General features: G+C 41.7%; 2 protein-coding genes across 4 annotated transcripts in view; both read left to right on the top strand.

The window, feature by feature from the left end:
* Window positions 1-200: 200 nt before the first annotated feature.
* rp9 (RP9 pre-mRNA splicing factor) lies at window positions 201-9,134 on the top strand. 3 transcript variants are annotated; one of them, XM_061664932.1, is made up of 7 exons: window positions 201-491; window positions 1,316-1,346; window positions 2,124-2,253; window positions 3,620-3,711; window positions 3,988-4,049; window positions 5,896-6,076; window positions 6,183-9,134. In XM_061664932.1, exons 1-6 carry the CDS (start codon window positions 343-345, stop codon window positions 6,068-6,070), a joined length of 639 nt encoding a protein of 212 aa, XP_061520916.1. In that variant the 5' UTR covers window positions 201-342; the 3' UTR covers window positions 6,071-6,076; window positions 6,183-9,134. The 3 variants fall into 3 exon arrangements, with proteins under 3 accessions (XP_061520916.1, XP_061520914.1, XP_061520915.1); XM_061664930.1 differs by having other exon boundaries at window positions 5,826-6,076; XM_061664931.1 differs by having other exon boundaries at window positions 5,896-9,134.
* An 899-nt stretch (window positions 9,135-10,033) lies between these two features.
* elmo1 (engulfment and cell motility 1 (ced-12 homolog, C. elegans)) overlaps window positions 10,034-18,329 on the top strand; it is a 46,813-nt gene continuing 38,517 nt past the window's right edge. Inside the window, exon 1 of the mRNA XM_061664921.1 lies at window positions 10,034-10,125. The gene's annotated coding sequence lies outside the window, so the exon portion shown is untranslated. The remainder of the gene's footprint in view (window positions 10,126-18,329) is intronic.

Genomic DNA, 18,329 nt, shown 5'->3' with positions numbered 1-18,329 from the left:
TCACTTTTTTCGTCTTCAAATTAATGATAGAGACACAAATATGTGTACACGTTATAAGATAGTATATGTATTGTTTTCGTTTATATTTGTAATAAAAAATTAGATGGGCACAATTTTACTATGCGCTGATGCAGTGCTTGCCCGCCTCCTGCTGAGGGCGTTGGACTTACAGAACGCAGCTCTGCTCCTCGCACCGGAAGTCCAACACAACATCACCGCAATGCTAGCTCCGCATTAGCCTAGCCACCGTTACTCCCGAATACTTTACCTAAAGTAGCTTTAAACGAATTTATCCGGCATTATTATTATTATTAGTGTGTGTTTAACAACCGTTGCCACAAAATGTCGAGTAGGAAGAGATCGAAGGAGAAAGACGACCGGCGCGAGCACAAACGACACAAGACGACGTCCAAGGAGGACGACGAGAAGCTTAAAAGTCAGATGAAGAGACTCAACCAACAAGTACAAAACCTCAAACACATCGAGACTTTGTGAGTGCTAACCTTATTTGTTGAATTTATTCAAGCTTAACCAGGGCTGGGCCATATGGCCTTAAAAAATAAATAAAAATGTCTCTTTGTTTTTCCTCCCCTTCTGTGATTTGCTTTACATCTTTATTTTTAATTTTTACAGCAAGTGTCTTAACGAAAATCAACATCCACAAAAAGAATGATTTTATATATATAATAAGTGATTCGTCTGGGAAACAAGCGTCCCTTTTGTCAAATACTAAAATGTGTCAACTAATTGCGGTTTTAAATCACATATTCTATATATAAAATGTCTACACACCCCTGTTGGACTCCCAGATTTTTGTGATGTAACAAAATGAAACTCCGGTAAGTAATTTCAAAACGATTCCCACTATAATGCGACACATAACCTGTACAACTACATTGGATAAAAATTACTCTTTTAGAGAGGGAAGTTAAAAAAAACAAAACTGAGAGAATGCGGTTGCACAAGTGTGCACACCCTCTAATAACTGGGGTGTGGCTCTGGTCAAAATGAACCAATCACGTTCAAGCTCATGTTAAATGAGATTTAGGACACGCCTGACACTATTTATTTCAAGTGACATCACGTGTCGTGTAAACTACTGTAGCTCCACTTTGTCGGCAACCACGCTGTTAGTGTAAGTTATGCATGTCAGCGGAGATGTACAGAAGCCACTAAATCGATTTGTAATTTTTTTTAACCTGACAAATAGACTACAATTAACTGATAAAATGGTCGACTCGCCCTGCCTGACTTATAACGTTGGAACTGGTTTTGCAAAGTAAGTATGCAATTAACACGTTTTCTCTTCTTCTAGCTATGAAAAACCTCCACCTGGATACATTAAGGTAACTTCACTCTCATGGTTTACCTCATATGGCCAGAAAAGTGACTTTAAAACTAGGCTTTACACGATCAGGATTTTTGGGACCGATTAGCAAGTTTAAAAAAACGATAACCGATCACAAGATGGAGGAATGTGTCTATTTAAATGGCCTGTTCATTTACTCTATATACTTGTAGAAGTTAATTGCTCAAAAAATTATATTTGCAATAAATAATGTATCTTTGTTCCTGGCATAGTGACAGACACAAATGAATGGTCTTCTATTAGATGGCAGGAAGTAAATACAGTCATTAATGTATCCACTTTTTGTGACATTTTTGTTTGTTGGTGTGCCGTGAGATTTTTCAATTGTAAAATATGTGCCTTGGCTCCATAAAGGTTGGAAATCGCTGGAAATTTGTCTTGTAGTCTGATCCGGGCATTACGTGTTGCTTCTCTCAAACGTGTTGTCTGTCCCACACCGCCAATGTTTTTATTTTTTATTATTATTATTTTTTTAAATAACTTCTTTGGCCGTCAGATATTTACAGTACTACGTCAAAAGACACGCGACAAGGCTAAAAGTAAACGAGCTTTTGGATTCAAATATACTGTGCACGCGCCGCCGTGGAGTAAATGTCTTGCGGAGCGAATCGGCGAATTATGACATTAAAGCCGATCAGCATAAAATGCTAAATATCGGCCGATACCGATCAGCACGATCAAATCGGTGTAAAGTCTATTTAAAACATGTTGGTGGTCGTTGAGTTGACTCATCCCCTCTAACTTTGATTGACAGGAGCACGAGGAGAAACCCGAGGACTGCATTCCTGCCGAACCGGGAAATGAGGACGCGCGCAGCTTCCTGGCCAACGCGCCCACGAAGGGCCTGTGGATGCCGCTGGGCAAGGAGGTGAAGGTGATGCAGTGTAAGTGCCGTCCCCAGATATCCCGCAACTATGCCCCGTAGCGTCTGGATCGAAAACACTTTTGTCTACAACAGGTCATATTATGGAAAATTGCATTTTGTTTACAAATAGTGGGCTCGAAATCTTTAGTTACACAACTGGAGCCTTTGACAAGGTAGACGGAATCACAAACCGTTGGAAATAGCTATTAGTGTTAGCACAAAACCTTCAGGCTTCTGCTCGAAAACTAATTTAAAAAAGTCAGGAAAAGCCTAAAAGAACAACTTTATTTGGGGCTAATAAGGGGCACTTCAAACAGCAGGTGCGTGCTGACTCCCGTTTAACATGACTTTGAATGTGCTTGATTCATTCTGAACACAGCCGAGTGGCGAACGCAACGTTCCGTTAGCCACATAGCACCACTCGGCGAAAAAATGGAAAGCGGGGTAACGTTTGGCCGTCTGCGACGTGGCGGGTGCCTGGGAAAACAAAACAAAACAAACGTACAGCTGGGATCTTCATTGTTCTCCAACTGTCAGCGCCGACGTGCAACAAATGTCCACCGTGACTCATATTCTCTCTCGCACGCTCATCGGAGAGCCTCAGAATTTCTTCAGTTTGTCAAATTCCAGGGAGATGGCCTCAAAACGGAGGTCACTTTCAACGCATTTTGGCGGTTACGCTCAATGAACTTGGGCAAAATCTCTTTGATCTACCATGGGGGGGGAATAACAATAAATACATTTTTATTTGTATTTTTTTAATCAGACAGATGAAAGTGAATGTTCTGAACTTATCTTTCCACTGTCAGCAGACTCATGCAGTTTTTCAAAGAACTTTATTTTAGATGGACGGAATTTGGCTCAGTTGCTTTGATCCACAATTTGGGAAATTACTGCTCAATTAGTCCATCAGTTTGTATTTTAATAAATTGTTAACGCTCTGACCTCCTTTTTCTAGTGTCGTCATAAAAATAACCATGCTTAGTATTGTTGACATTTGGCTGTCATTCATCCCCCGAGTTTTTTTTGTTTTGAACTCCTGTTTCCAATGTTGTGATGAGCAGAATAATGTTTTTTTTTTTTTTTAATATATATTTTTAAGGGGATGTCACTTGGCTACATTTGCTTGATCCGCTTCTGGGGAAAACGTCTGGGGAAAATTCATAATTAGTAGCGAAATTTGTATTCGTGTTCTGAACTCCTGCTCGCTTTTGTTACCGTGGCGACCAAGGGGCGGATCTAGGGTGTTGCACCAAGGCAAGCGGCTATTAATTTTCCTCAATATGCCCCGTTTTTAAAAAGGCCATAAAAAGATGTGATTAATCAAACGATTGCTTAGCCAATTATTAGTCACTGATATTTGCATGTTTTGTTTTTTGCGGCAGGCTGGAGGTGCAAACGCTACGGCCATCGCACGGGAGACCGGGAGTGTCCGTTTTTCATCAAAGGCAACCAGAAACTGGAGCAGTTCCGCGTGGTGAGTGCAGCGTGTGTATTTATAAAAAAAAATAATAATAATGTCGGCTGGTCTATCTAATGTAACCTAAGGGGACAATGGAGCACTCAGCCTCTGCAGTCATTACCATAAATGCAACTGTCATCCCCCCCCCCCCCCTCCAACCGGGAAAATGCTGAGTGACGGCAAAAAAAAAAGGGGGGGGGGGGGTGTAAATGCATCGTAAGAGGCCATTTCCCGCCTGCTATATCTTGTCTCTTTGGCGTCCATTTTGACAACTTCCTGTTTCCCTCGCAGGCCCACGAAGACCCCATGTACGACCTGATTCGGGAAAACGAAAGAAACGAGAAAGAAAGCAGGTAAATGAGTGTTAATGCAAGTAATATTCTGCGTTTGTGTGGTGGCAGCGACAGCAAGAGCAGCAGCAGACTGGTGTGAGTTTGCATACATTACAAAAAGGTCACCCAAAGGTCACCTTTTGAAGCCTCTCGTGTGTACGTGCGCACATTCAACATTTGACGTCTTCTCTGTAAGGAGAGGAAACCGAGTCCAAGCTCCCCTTCCAAGTCACATTTTGAACCAGTAATTAACTGCTTTTTTGCTTTTTAAAAAAAAAATAATAATTAGGTCCCCTTTGGTATGGATATAATTTCATTGTAATTTTTTCTGAGTCGGATTAGCCACACTATTCCCATAAAAATGAGCAAGAACCAATTGATTTTGTGGTGTGGTTCGGAAAAATGTGCGTGTACAATGTTGTCAACATGGAGAAATATTGTGTGGAGCAAAAAATGCACAAATGTGAATGATGACTTGAGTTCGGAGCAGTCAAAACGTGTTTTCTCGTTCCAGTTGCCTCATCGTATTATTACATAATTCCCCCTGAATGTGATTATTATTACAGAGTGTCAGCAGATCTTAAAGTTTCCGAAACAAAGGCCTTAATTAGCTGTAAAATGATTCATACACCTTAAATCTGCCCAAAAACACAAATGTTGCTACTTTTGCTTTGGAGAGGTTGCAAAATTTTACTTTTCTATCTTTCTATGTCATGCATCAAAAACAACATCGCTAGATATTACAATATTCTGATATATTATTGAGACAAACCTTATTGATCACATAAATTAAAATAAGCACAAGTGACACATTTTACACTCGTTTTCTTTTTCTTGTCTTTTTTTTTTTTATAAATGTCTTTTCTTTCGTGTTAGTTTGTCTGTCCTGTGCGCCTGCTTACCACGCTCCCTCTACTCCGGGGCCAATACCGAGTACGGCGTTAGTTACCATGACCGCCTGGGAGCTTGTGGCCAAGCGAGAGACGACTGATTTTCCTTAAAGACCGTGTAAAAAGTGAATTTTTCAAATGCTAAAACAGGGCCTAGTGATGCACATCGGTCGCCCCTCCCCCACTATATAAGAACGTGAACACCTCAATGTTGCCTGCAAGTGCATGCACTTCATGCAGAGAAAGGCAGCTATATATTTTTTTAAGTTCAACTTGACAACCAGCAAGTGGTCCAGGGCGTCGGGCTAGCGTGGCCACTTTAGAGCGCCTCGTTGTCGCGGTGTAGTACAGCCCCGCGATGACCCGGTGGGATATATTCCAGAAAGCGCAGATATATATTTTCCTGGATCAAACATGTCGTTATGTCTAGGCATTTAAAAAACGATGCTAGACAAAGTAGTATCCATTTTGTGTACTTTATTGTCTATATATTTTTTTCCTCATTCAAATTTGACAGGGTTGTTAACAACACTTCTCGGTGTCAACTTTGCAAGACACGTTTTCTTCACTCTACAGGGACTTAGTCAACACAAACAAACCACCTTCACATGGGGCTCATCAATAGTATTAGCTAGCCTATTAGCCTGTGCTCTACATTGTTGTTTCAGTAGGAACCGTTTGGTAGAACACATTTTGCCACCGCTTTTTTTTTTTTTTAGTTAAGCAGTCGCGAGGTGATGTTGACACTGGCGTTTTAGCCACGACATCCAATAAAACGCAAGAGATTCCATTTCTGATTTGTGTTAATCTTCCACTTAGTGGTTAGAACTCGTCTCATGCTCATGAATCAACACGTCCTCGGGCCAAAACTTTTCAAGACTGACTCGCGTCTACGCTGCGATCACAGCTGCAGCTCGGACAAAGGAAGCGTCGCCGATGATGTTGTGCCTGATTCTCTGACCTGGCCTCCTCTCCAGGATCCAGCAGCTGCAGCAGCTTCTCCAGGACACCACGTCCTCGTCCTCGTCCTCGTCCTCGTCCTCCGACTCGGACAGCGGCAAGAAGAGGAAGAAAAAGAAGGGCAAGAAGAAGAAAAAGAAGAAGCAGCGCAAGAAGAAGCACAAGCACGAGTCGTCCTCCGAGTCCGATTGACTCGCGGTAATGGAAGTCGAAGTCAAGAAATGCACCCTTAAGACTTGTTCCTCCCGCAGGTGTCGAGTCCCCTATCGTCCAGGAGAAAACATGATGATTTTTTTTCTTTCAGATGTTTGCATCATTTTTGTATCCCCGTCCTCTTTGGTTTCTGTGAAAGCACTCTATTGACTACGGAGTGCGTAACGGAAACCGCGCACCGCCGCGCTCTGGTGTAAACCCTCAGGACGCGACTGCGCAGCATACTTGGGATGGTTTGAGGTTTGGGGGTTGTTTGCGCTGGAAAAGAGTCGACTCGGCGGGTGAGGAATGTACGCCGATGTTTGCCGTGTCCTGAGAATAAAGACAAGTTTTTGGTTTTTTTTTTTCCCACCGTGCTTGAACTCCCAACTCCTAAAGATGTGACGAAGAACTTGCTGTGGCTTGGTCCCACTTTTCATACTCTTCCATCTGTCTGGAATTTTGTGATCACCGTCCCCCCAATCGCTTTATCATCTATCACTCTCGCTCAGTTGAGGCAGATAGTCGCTTATAAGCGAAGCTTCTCTCCGAGGTGTCTTCCTTGCGTTCTGTTGGATAGCTTTAATTGAAGACGACGACAAATGTTTTTAATCGACTCAAAGTCGGCCAGTCGATCTGGAAGAACAGGTCCCAATTTATGCTTGGTTTTAGGTCGGAATGCTGCCATCGTTTGGTCCGCGGCCAAGGCCTTACGGCCTGCCGCATTTGAAATGAAAAGTTAGTATTGTGACACTATTTTAAGATCCGATGCCAAAATAACCGGGTAAAGGCTAACCCCTAAGCCCTAATGTCATTTCAACACCTGGTGTGCCAAGAAACTGAGATCAGTGAGATGAAAGCAATTTATCATTTACTTCTCTGCGAAGCAAGTACAGTATATAAACAACCAGCGATAAGAACCAGTCACTCGTTCCCAAATTTGGTCTCGAGCTGGACTATTACCAGAATCAGAATCCCAAATTTGGTCTCGAGCTGGACTATTACCAGAATCAATACTGCAGTCTTTCAATCCAAAGTCAACGTTTCACTTTAGGAAAATGAATTAGAATTATTCCATCTTTCTAAGAGATAGAAGCAGCTACTTAGTTCCTGTGGTGTTAGATGTTCGAACCTGAGCAACCGATGATACGAGAGCTTCTGAGTCTTGTCCGTTGATTGCGGCGGTAATCTCCCAGATGGGATTCAGGCCTTGGAGCGAGCCGGTAGCGAGGTTTAGTGGTCCTGGGGAGTTTTATCAGAGCGTTCGGTCGTCTTCAGTCTGATTGAGTTGCTAAGACCAGACAGGTTTCAGAAACAGCAGGTAAGAGTTTATTCTACAAGAGTATAGCTCTTCATGTGGGGAACAATGGTTTTCACCTTGGCAGCGAGAAGCGTCTGGATCCGAGTGAAAGATTTCCACACACTTGAACGAATAAAGCTGCCGTCTCGTTCCCTCGCAGCTGCGTCGGGCGAAGCGACTCGCTGCCTTTGACATCCCGCTGCGCAGCTTTAAATTCAAATGCGGCCCCGGATAGAAGGATTACTGTTGCCGGCTCCCGCTTCCAGTTAGAAAACATAGCCGCCATTTACGAGCGCAAACGCATCTGAGGGGAGAAGCGCTTTAGCGTTGATTAGCTTCGATTGTTACGATGTTGCTCCAAGCACATCTTCAACCTTTTAAACTTTTAAAACTGTCCGCTGGCAAACCTCATCGACATAATCCCGTGTGTCTGTGTGATGGTTTTATATGAACATTTACCAAACTACACAGATGTAGTAAAACCTCCAGAGGAAGCTGGTGAAACTGATTTGTTCTCTTCAACTGTACAGGCATGCAAAATAATGTAGCCACATTTAATATAAAGACTTACAAACTAAATGCTCAGATTAAATGAAGATGCAGTGGATATATATATGACAACCATTAAATGTACATCAAACTTCCCAATTGAACTAAAACTTTTAGGTAGCGAGATGTACGCTTATCACAGAAAAGAAAGAACAGGGAGAAGTGCGAAAGATGCAAAAAAAAAAACAAACCAACATTTATTTCTGCGATTACCCAGTAAACTCAGTCCCGACTTCAGCTCCACCCGCTGACTCTGGCGGGGCACATTTTCACTTGCCCCTACATAGAGTTGTACTTTGCAACACGCAGATATGTTCTTTTATCGCCAAATACAGTATACAGTTTCTTTAAATCACCTGTACTTGTCTTGACCTTTTAACTGTAGTCATGTGATTAAATAGAAGACTGCAACAGAACAAAATTTTAGCTTGCTGGCTAGCTCACGTGTGCATTGATGATGTTCAGATCGTTTTTCGTAGCGATGTCACACATTTGCACGGTCACGGGTCGCTAGGCAGAATATGCAAATAGGTTTTGTCTGCAGCTTGGGGCAGAGGGCCTCACTGCCCCACTGGGCAGAAAAAGGACAAAGATAGCGGCAGGATATAGACTGAAACTCCTCAAGCAAAATTCACAGCGAGTTTGATTGAATTACTGTTCTGCAAGTTTATTTCCCACACAAAAGCGCAACCTGCCGGATCTGGCGGGCACTGCCCGACTAGATCCTTCACAGAATCATGCGTTGCTACAATCAGGTTTGTTTTTGTACCTTCATACATTCTATTTTCTTTCAGTTGGTTGAGAGCGATTAAATAGGAAATGTCGCAACAATAACAAGAAGCAGCCACAACAATGTAAACCATTTGTTTTCCTAGTGATGTCACACATTTATGGTGTCACTTGTTGCTAGGTGGAATTTGTAAACCAGATTTACAAAAATACCAACACCAAAAAATGTCTTTTATGCATGATCTACTGTTTCATCAGCAATGTGGGGCAGAGGGCCTTGTTGCCCCACACAACACTGAAAGGATGTAAAAAAAATCAATCAATCAATCAATACTCTACAAATGACTAAATCAGTACTTTGTGAGCCGTTTTTCTTCAAAGTGCCACCTTCTGGATGTGGTGGGGCGCTTGCCCCACTTGCCCCTTCACAGAATCCTTCAATTCCAGTATTCTGTCTTTGAATTTAAAAAAAACAACTGTAATTTACCAAAGGGATCTAACTGAATCATTGTGAGTAACGTGAGAATCACAGAGGGAAGCCAGAGAGCGTTCAATAACGATGAATTATTAAAAACGTCTCCCCACCTGCCCGTGACGATCGAAGCTCTTATTTGGCATTTACCAGTCACTTAATTTGCCGTATATTCTCCTAAAGCAGAGGATTTGTATTTTACTGGATGCACGTCAAAAGAGGTTACAATAATTGGAATCTGAACAAATGTGTTTTTTTGGGGGGTACAAAATATGCACACCACTGCGACCACAGGAATAAACATTAAGAACAAAATTCCTGCAATTACATGAGGCGATCAATGGATGCATGACTTTTTGATGTATATGTATGGACTTAAGCATTATGGTAGATATTAGATTACATAAAATTCTATTTTTAGTTCTATAAGAATTCATTTTTAATAAACTTAGTTTACATTAATAAAAGTATTGTATTACATATATAATATAATAATACAGAGTCCATACAAATTTGGTTCAGTTTTGATCATGTCATGAAATTATATGAATTGTAAAATATTGTAATAATATTTTTGAAACATTTTAGGAGAATCATGCGATGCAGTAAAAAAAAAAAAAAAAAAAATGCCAAGAATTAATTACAATAAAATTCAATCCTAAAGGCTTGAAATAACTCAAAATGTGTTGAATTTCACATTAAATGAGCATACCAAAATATTGACTACGCTGCAAAATGAAACCATTTCGTACAGTGCTTTGCAATGGACACTTATTGGCTTTTTAAACGTAAACGACACAATGCTCGCTGCATGTGTTTGTCTTCTTGACAGAGCTGCTGCTTTGGGGTTGTCGTGACGGCGGCGGCCTGCAGGGGGCGCAAGAGACGAGGAAGTGTCCGCATCCACACACACATTCACACACAGGAAGAGAGAGAGAGAGAGAGACACGCACACGCAAAATCACACAAGCAAGTCCAGTTGGAGAAGTGTCCTCGCCGCAGCAGGTACGTCAACGCTTTTCTGCTCGTTCTCGCCTTTTTCGTCGGAAAGTGTTCTCTTCCTTTGTGGCGAAACATTGCGCAATGGCGAGCTTGGCGCGTGCACGTGTTTTGCAGCTTTCCACGGCTTTCGTAGACGCGCGTTCGTTTACGTGTGTGTTTTGTGTGTGTGTGTGTGTGTGTGACTTTTCCAAGTGACATTCGAATGAAACGCTGTGTGTAAGTTGTGTTTTATTGTTTTATACTGCTGTATGTGTGTGTGAGAGTTGACGCCTGCCTCTGCGCAAATGAAAGAGATGCGTAATGGTGCGTTGACCCCCCCCCCCACCTCCCCTTTTTATTTTTTATTTTTTTTACCGTGCGTGCTCGTCATGCCGCCTGGGTTTCTGTCGTCCTCATTGTCATTATTATTATTGACAATCTACGCAGTTTTTTAATAATGGCCTAGCCACGTGGACGTATTTCATCCGAGTGTGAGGTGCACTCAAAGTTTGTAATGCGTCAGATTTTCTCGAAATGGTGACACCGCCCCCCTGAAAAGATGCACAGGTGTTTGAGACGCTGTCAATCAAACGCACCCATCTGGACCTTAACAGGAAGCCGAAAGTGCCTCGTTGTTTTTCTTTGGAAATGTTGTTAAATTGAAAAATATGACTCCGCAAGGCGGGATGTATGTTTTGGCAAGCCTCAAAATGTACACGTGTACACTTCAGTGCTCAAAAATGATGGGTGAACGTATAAGATTACAATTCCAGGCTGTAAAATGGATGACAAAGCAACAGGTGACACTGTAGTTGACTTCAAGAATGCCCAAATATATGCAAATGTTTTCAAAAACATAATTTTCCCCACTTCGGTGTCCAAAAACAGTATTGGTTCATGTGAAAACATATTTGTAAGCTGTTATGTGCATGCCAGAACAACAGGTGGCGCTGTTGCCCCAAACGCTAAATCCATAGTAGCCAATCAGAAGCCTTCAGGGGCGCCCAGATGTACAAAAAACAATATCACACCTTGTAAAAGTACATTTTTAAGCTCTCAAATGCTTACCAGAGAGACAGGTGGGGCTGTAGCCCCTTCATCTAAATTTATTGTAGCCAATCAAAAGTCTCTTCTCTGAAAAATGCATAACAACAACAATTGGATCATTTCCTGTGGCTATCTCTCATGGCACACTGGTTGGGACTTGTCGATTGTAGTGATGGGCATTGTTAGCGTAATAGCGCAATTGCCTATGCCATCTTTAAGCTACTGTCACAATCTCAGTTCAAAAGTTTGTATGTTTAAAAATTGTCAGTGTAGATTGCTAGTCAGTCATCCAGGTGATGGTAGTCTGTAAAGGTTGAATCGAGGCGAGTGGACTCGTCAAGACATAAATACGCAACTACTCGATGAAAAACGCACAAATATTCCAAAAGCAGTGCAAAAACATTCGCCCAAAAAGGCAAATTGTTAGCCTTGAAGCATAATTGCAAAAGTCATTTGTTAACTTATTGTTACAATATTGATTTAAAAAAAAAAAAAAAAAAAAAATACCATGGTGCTTGCTCAAAATATATTTTTCTTGTTTTCCAAGAACGTTCAAATATGACCGAGGCAACTCTGCTATTAGGCTAGAATTATGTGGAATGTTTTCTGGGGAATTTTTGTTTTGCGGAAAGCACTCTTGACTGACAAACCACAGCGGCATCTGGCGTTGGCTCACAAGTTGCACTCATTCGAGTTGTCTCGTTGCGGTTCTTTAACGGGATGTTCATTATTGTGGTTTTCAGAGTCAAACTTGCAAACGGCGTCACATTCCCTCTACGTTTTGGCGCGGCTAAATCGGAGATGCAAGCTTACAACGTGGGCTTCGAAGCCGAGGGGCTCGCATGTTTGCGGCAGAGCGTGACGCGCCTTTAGCCCGCAGAGCCGCGTCTGGCCGTAAAGCGGAGAAACATCCATCTCGCGCTCTTCCGTTAAATCGGGCTCCTCGCTGCTGTGCGCGCGCGTACGTGCGTGGCTTCAGCCGGTAGCTCAGCGTTTCGTCCGGGCGGTGCCAGATGAAACGCCCCCCCGAGCTCAGGGGAGCTGTACGTCAAAAGGAATGCATGCAGATTTATTAGCTACACTCAAGTTAAATATTTTATTTGTCGGCCCTCCCAAGTAAACATTACACCGCTGCGAGCTAGTACAAACTGAAATCTCTCTGAACTGAAACGTGGAGGAACGTTGTAATGTGCCTGCCGGGCCAGGTGGGGGCGAGGTCATTTGGGGGAAAAACACTTGGAAATCATCCTTTTGATAGCTTTCGTTTTGTTTAGAATTTCACATGTATAATTAATGTAGCTACGTGGTAATTGTTGTATCCTCGATTGTGACATTCACAAGACCGTTTTTCACTGAAAACTGTTGTACTCAACATTTGCTTATACCAAATCAGAACAAGTATTTTAGTGATGCATTCGTTTTTGATTTATTATTTGTTTGACCCGCTGTTATAGAAACAGAACTGCAGTAGTCTTATTTACATAAAAAATCGTGAATAAATAGAATTTCTTTAGGCATGTAGACTTTGTTTTCGGTTGTGGGCCGCTTCGACATCCTTAATATGATCCATATGTTTGCAACACCGTGTCTGGTGGCGTTTTAAAATGGAAAACAAAATGTGACCCTTTTGGCTGTTTGTTTACATGATGACATCATCATCTCGCCACGTTAAAAATCAGAACCAAGTCAGATTTTAGTTTGGTTGTATGCGACTTCTTTGTCAACAGTGCAACAAACTGCATAAAATCAGATTTTATGTCTTGGCTCTGGGCCTCTTTGATATGAATCCTGCCTCTTTTTTTCTTTTTTTTTTTTTTTTTTTTTTGCATTTACAGACCTAGTTTTAAAAAAATGTCATTTCGGCATATAAAAAAAAATTAATCCAACCTGTTTGCAGTTTTTAAAATAGACCTCAGTGGCTTGTCATGTCAACAAATGGTCAAAATGGAAGCTACGTGACTAAAAATACTTGAGTCATTGCAGTACCATTAAATGAATTGATCGGAAGCTAAAATGTTGCACATCTGCTGAGCCCCAATTTGAGACGCAGTACAAATGTTAGCGTTTTTTTGTTAGGCATTACATCAAATGTTGTCATAAATGAATTGTCAAAAGGATACAGTTCCGCTACTAATTACTCCGATACTGCTGTATCAGTAAATGGGCAGTAAAGATGCTAAAATGCAATTAAACTCAAATGTTGGCATTTTCAAGCGCCAACAATAGATTGTCAAAACGACGCTGTTAACAAGACTAAAAACATTTCAGGGTTGCAGCAGTGGTAAATAAAAAGTTGAAATGCGAGATGCCACTTTAATCCCAAACATTAGCGTTTTCGAGAGCCCTAATTCGAGACCCGTTTTGAAATGTTCGCACTTTCAAGCGCTTACAACAAACGGTCAAAACGACGGCGTTAACGTTAGTAAAAACACTTTGCAGTCGCGGTAAACAGTTCCGACGCCGGACGCCACTTGAATACCAAACGTTGGCATTTTCAAACGACAACAGCGTTCCTCAAAACACTCGAGTTCAGTCGCAAAATGGTGCCGGGCCCCCACCCGCTTCGCCACTCAGCTTGTTATCTTTTCTCATTAGCTTCCACTCTCGCAATATCTGACTTTCATTCACGTGCCCCCCCCCCCCCCCCCCCCCCCCCCCCCCCCCCCCAGCAGCAGCAGCATCTCTCCCGCGTCTCTGTCGGCTTCCCCGCTTTACATTTTCGGCTTCCCAGAGGCGGCAGCTATGTAAATTGTTTTCCCCTTGATATGAGCCCGGCACGCTATCTGTCCATCTTAATGAACTCATTTCCCTCCCTCTTCACCATCCTCCCATCTTTTCGTGTGACTTTCAAGCAACTACTTTTGACTCCACACAAATAAAGCAACTTTTGAACGCTGCTGGCAGTTTGAGGGTACGTTCATTCGCAGCCTGGCTTAATTGCTCCCACTGGAGGCAAAAAGAGCGACCGTATTGGGTCAGCCAAACAGCAGGTGGGTCATCTTGACGAGATGCTGCCGCGTTGTGAGCTTTAAATTTGGGGAGCACAACGCATTAAGTGCACATTTTGTAATGATCCGCGATAATGGAAAACACGGGAAAATGGTCGCGTCCCCCCTCGTGAGGATAAGCGAGCGTTGACGTCAGCGGGGGCCCGGAATGACCCCGGAAAGTGATACGTCTCGCTGCATTCCAGCTGTGCCACTGCAGTGCTGGAAATGGGCAATTTGGGGGAGGAAGGGGCGGAGGGCGGGTGTTGTGTTCACTACCACTTCTCGCGTGTTTGTGGTATTTGGCGTCATCCCACTGAGAGCTTGCGGCGCTCCACTTTGACTCTCATACTAGCGCAGTGCAGGAATAAGGTTTACGGTAAATTAAAAGAAACGACTACGATCATGAAAACATAGACAGATGCTAATGTTTACATGCTACGAAGCATGGGGACTGGGATATTGTTTCCACTTTATTTTTGTAATTAGAAAATAATAATAAATAAACTTTCTGTATTATTTTCTTATTTTTATCAAATGCTTTTGTATTTTGTCAAATATTTTGGGGAACGTTTTTAGAGTTTTGACCGTATTTTAAAAAAATATATATATTTGTAATCTTTTTTTTGGCTCATAGTTTAGTATTGTCAGATATTAGTGTTCTTTGGCTAATGTATTTGTATTATTTTCAGATTCAAATCCCCCCCCCCAATAGTTGTGTATTTTCAATTATTTGTGTAACCTGGCAATGTTTTGCCCCTCCCAGCGGCTAAACCCCCCTGACGTCTTTTGGCAAAATTGTCCTAAAACTGATACAGTGATCCTATTGCTGACTCTTTTGAATGTGTATCTTTTTTGTCCCCACTATTTAGTTGCTCTTCCATTGTATGTGTGACTCTGTGTTAAATGCATTTTTAAAAATTTTTTTTTTTTTTAAACCTGGGGTTCTAAAACAATTACGCCTTCTTCGCCTCGAACGTTTCTGACACCCAAACAGACGTCCTCACTCATTGGCCTCCAGCTCATTGGCTTTAAACGGCATTTTCTTTTCAGAGTTACGTTGACGCGAAAAGCGCGTGAACCCGTGGCGTTTTCCATTCGCCCGAGTCGCAGCCACGCGCGAAGGTCATCCGTCAAGGTCGCTGACGAGCCAGCGGGGAATCCTCGGATTGAACGGCTTCGCGGCGGCTCCCCCTTTTCACTGTCGCAATCAATCACTGCACACAAGGACACCTTCGTAGTGCCATCTCTTTCTAAAATTTATATTAGCTGGCAGGATTTTATTTTAATTTTTTCCCCTCCACCAAGGAAGTTGTGCACCATTTCCCCCCATTTACACACAAATGATAAGGTAATTTAAATTAACGAGCCTATTTTGACAAATTAGGGAGTAGAAAATGAAGTCTGTTTTCAAATGTAGCGTAAAAGTAAAGATTTGTCGGGAAAAAGGAAATACTCAAGTAAAATACAGATACCTTTACTAATTGACATAGGCAACTATGCTGTAAACGTCACACTACGCAGAAGAAGCGTGAACCAGCAAATGCAATAAAAAACTGCCAACATGCTGACATTGAACGATCTTCTCCATTTTCACTGCTTTACACTAAAAGATAACGGAAGAATTTTGAAATGTTAGCGTTTTCAGGTCAAATGAAGCGTAATGCTCCCTGAAGTTATGGGTGCAGATTTTCGGGGTTAACAATTAAATAGTAACAGTGTCGTTTTTTATTTATTTATTTTTTTATGTTAGCATTTTAGGGGGAAATGAACCGTAACGCTCCCTGACATTGTATCGCAGACTTTCGAAGTTAACATGTAAACAGTACATTTCACGTTTTTGAAATGTTAGCGTTTTCAGAGTCCCCAAAAGTAATGGAACCCTTCCTCACTTTGAACTGGAAGAAATATTTCAACGTTATCTGCTTTTGGATGTTGAAGTGTGCCAAAGCCAAAACGCTGAATTCCATGTGAATCGTTTGCATTAAACAACGTAACGCTCCCTGATGTCGTATCGCAAATTTGAGCTGTTTACACGTCAACAATTTTGACATTGATTTCAAATTATTAAAAAGGTATGTAATTCTTCTCGATTTCCTATTTTTTTTCATTCTTTTCATTGACGACCGTTTTCTGTGTCAGTGTATTTGAAGTACTCCTTCGCCTTCAGGCCTCTTTATAATCCCGCGGCCGACAACGCCCGCATTGCATCACGTGCCCGACGAATTGCCCCGCGCGGCCCCTCTGCGTCGCTTGCCGCGCACCCGACAAAAATAGCGCGTAGATCATCTCTCGTGATTGGTCCGTTTTGGTCACATGCTGTGATGACGTGCTCTGCGTGCCCCTCGGTTCTACATACCATCTACGTCGCCGCCTTCTCGGTCGATTTTCCAGCATAATTAAACGTATCATCTGGTCATCTAGGTCCATTTGTTCTGTCGCGGTCGCCATTGTTGTCGCGTTGTTCCTTGTTACTGAAAGGAAAGTAAAAGCGGCTGCCGGAAATGCAGAGGAAACTCCACCCTGCGGCGTCCTAGCCAATAGCGGCCGTAGTGACACGCCCGATTCGGAGGAGAACTGCAACCAATTTTCAAAACGGCGCGCGTGGGTTGCGCTCGCGCATAAAGGCAAACTACGCGAGGGAAAGCCGCAGTGACGTCAGCGCGCTCGCCGTCCGCGCGGGTATAAAGAAGCCTTTCCTTGCCAAATATTAGCATTTTCATGCTCTAAATCATAATGTGAAATGAACGCTCCCCGGTGTCTTATCTTAAAATAGCCAAACTTTGCATGTCAAATTTAACTTCTTCAGGCTTGGAAACATACATAAAATGAACGCTTCCTGTTGGCTCAAAGCAAAATATCCAAACTTTGCCCTCAAAGGTTAGCATTTTCAGGCATTTAATTTTATCACAAAATATCATGTTAAAATATCCAATAACCAGATTTGTTTTGTTCTTTATGCTGCAAATAAAACTTGGCTGATGCGCCAAAATTGTACCTTGCGATAGCCACATTTGAAGCAAAGCGACATCAGCTGCTGTCTCTTCAGTTTTTGTGATGTTTGTAAAAAGTGAAGTGAAAATGTTGGGAAGGTCACATGCTCGACACGTCTCTCGCTGGCCTTGGCGTGCGTTTTTCCCAACGTTTCCCTACTTTGTAAACAAACTGTGTCCTGTTTTCTTTTTGCGGCCCGGGCGCATCTGCACGGCACCTGGCTCAGCCCCGCGTGAGACATCGCCAGGCTAGCGTCGCCTTCGGCCCGCATTGCTGCGTCAGTTGTTTTGTTGTCCGCAGGGAAAGCCCCCCCATCCCCGAGCCCCCCACCCCCCCTGCATGCCTCCCCTCGTGTGTTTTGAATTGTTGCATATGAGTCACGTCAGAATTTAGCACTTGCTTCCCAGAAGCGCAGGAAGTGCAGAGCGGCGGTTTCACATCACAGCACAGAAAATGCTAGCAGGAAGTGAAATGGGACGAAGCTTCCTCACAGACACTTCATTAGGTACGCCAAATGTTTTTTGTTTTTTTTTAGCTATGCCTCAGGGTCAAAATATTAGGAACAGGTCTCGGAATGACGCAACCGCAATCATTTAAAAAAAATTGAGCCCCCCAAAATTTGCTAATACATATGTAAAGCATTAACAATAACAAAAGCAATTCTGAAACAAAAATAAACATGAAAATTGTTTATTTAAAAAAAAAAAATTCTAAAATGTATTTTTTACACAACTGCATCATGAAGAATGTCTTTTTTTTTTAGATTTATTTTCAACTTGAAATAACATTTAAGCAAAATAAACAATGTGATATTTTCAAATGAAAATATTTTTAAACATACTTTATTTACTTTGTAATGGAAAACAACACCATAATAAACATTTGTTTTTGAAAAATTAAGATTTAAAAAAAAAAAAAAATGTAAAGTTGGCACTAAGAATAAAGAACATACTAAAAATATATTTTAAAATGTATACAAAATATTTTTTTTTTGTGGCAAAAAAATATTTGGACAAAAATAAACATCACTATTATTAAATCTAAAAATATAGTTTTAAATGGAAAAATTATAAACTAACTTCTTTTTTTTGTTAAAATATTTAAAAAAAAATAAGCTAAAAATCAACAATCATTTAAAAAAATATATATAAAAATATACAATATATATTTGGACAGAAATAAACAGTGCTTTAAATTTAA

This window comes from Phycodurus eques, chromosome 20, assembly GCF_024500275.1.
Source record: "Phycodurus eques isolate BA_2022a chromosome 20, UOR_Pequ_1.1, whole genome shotgun sequence".
NCBI lineage: Eukaryota > Metazoa > Chordata > Actinopteri > Syngnathiformes > Syngnathidae > Phycodurus > Phycodurus eques.
The sequence above is the reverse complement of the archived record's forward strand: the minus strand, read 5'-3'. Positions and strand labels throughout refer to the sequence as shown.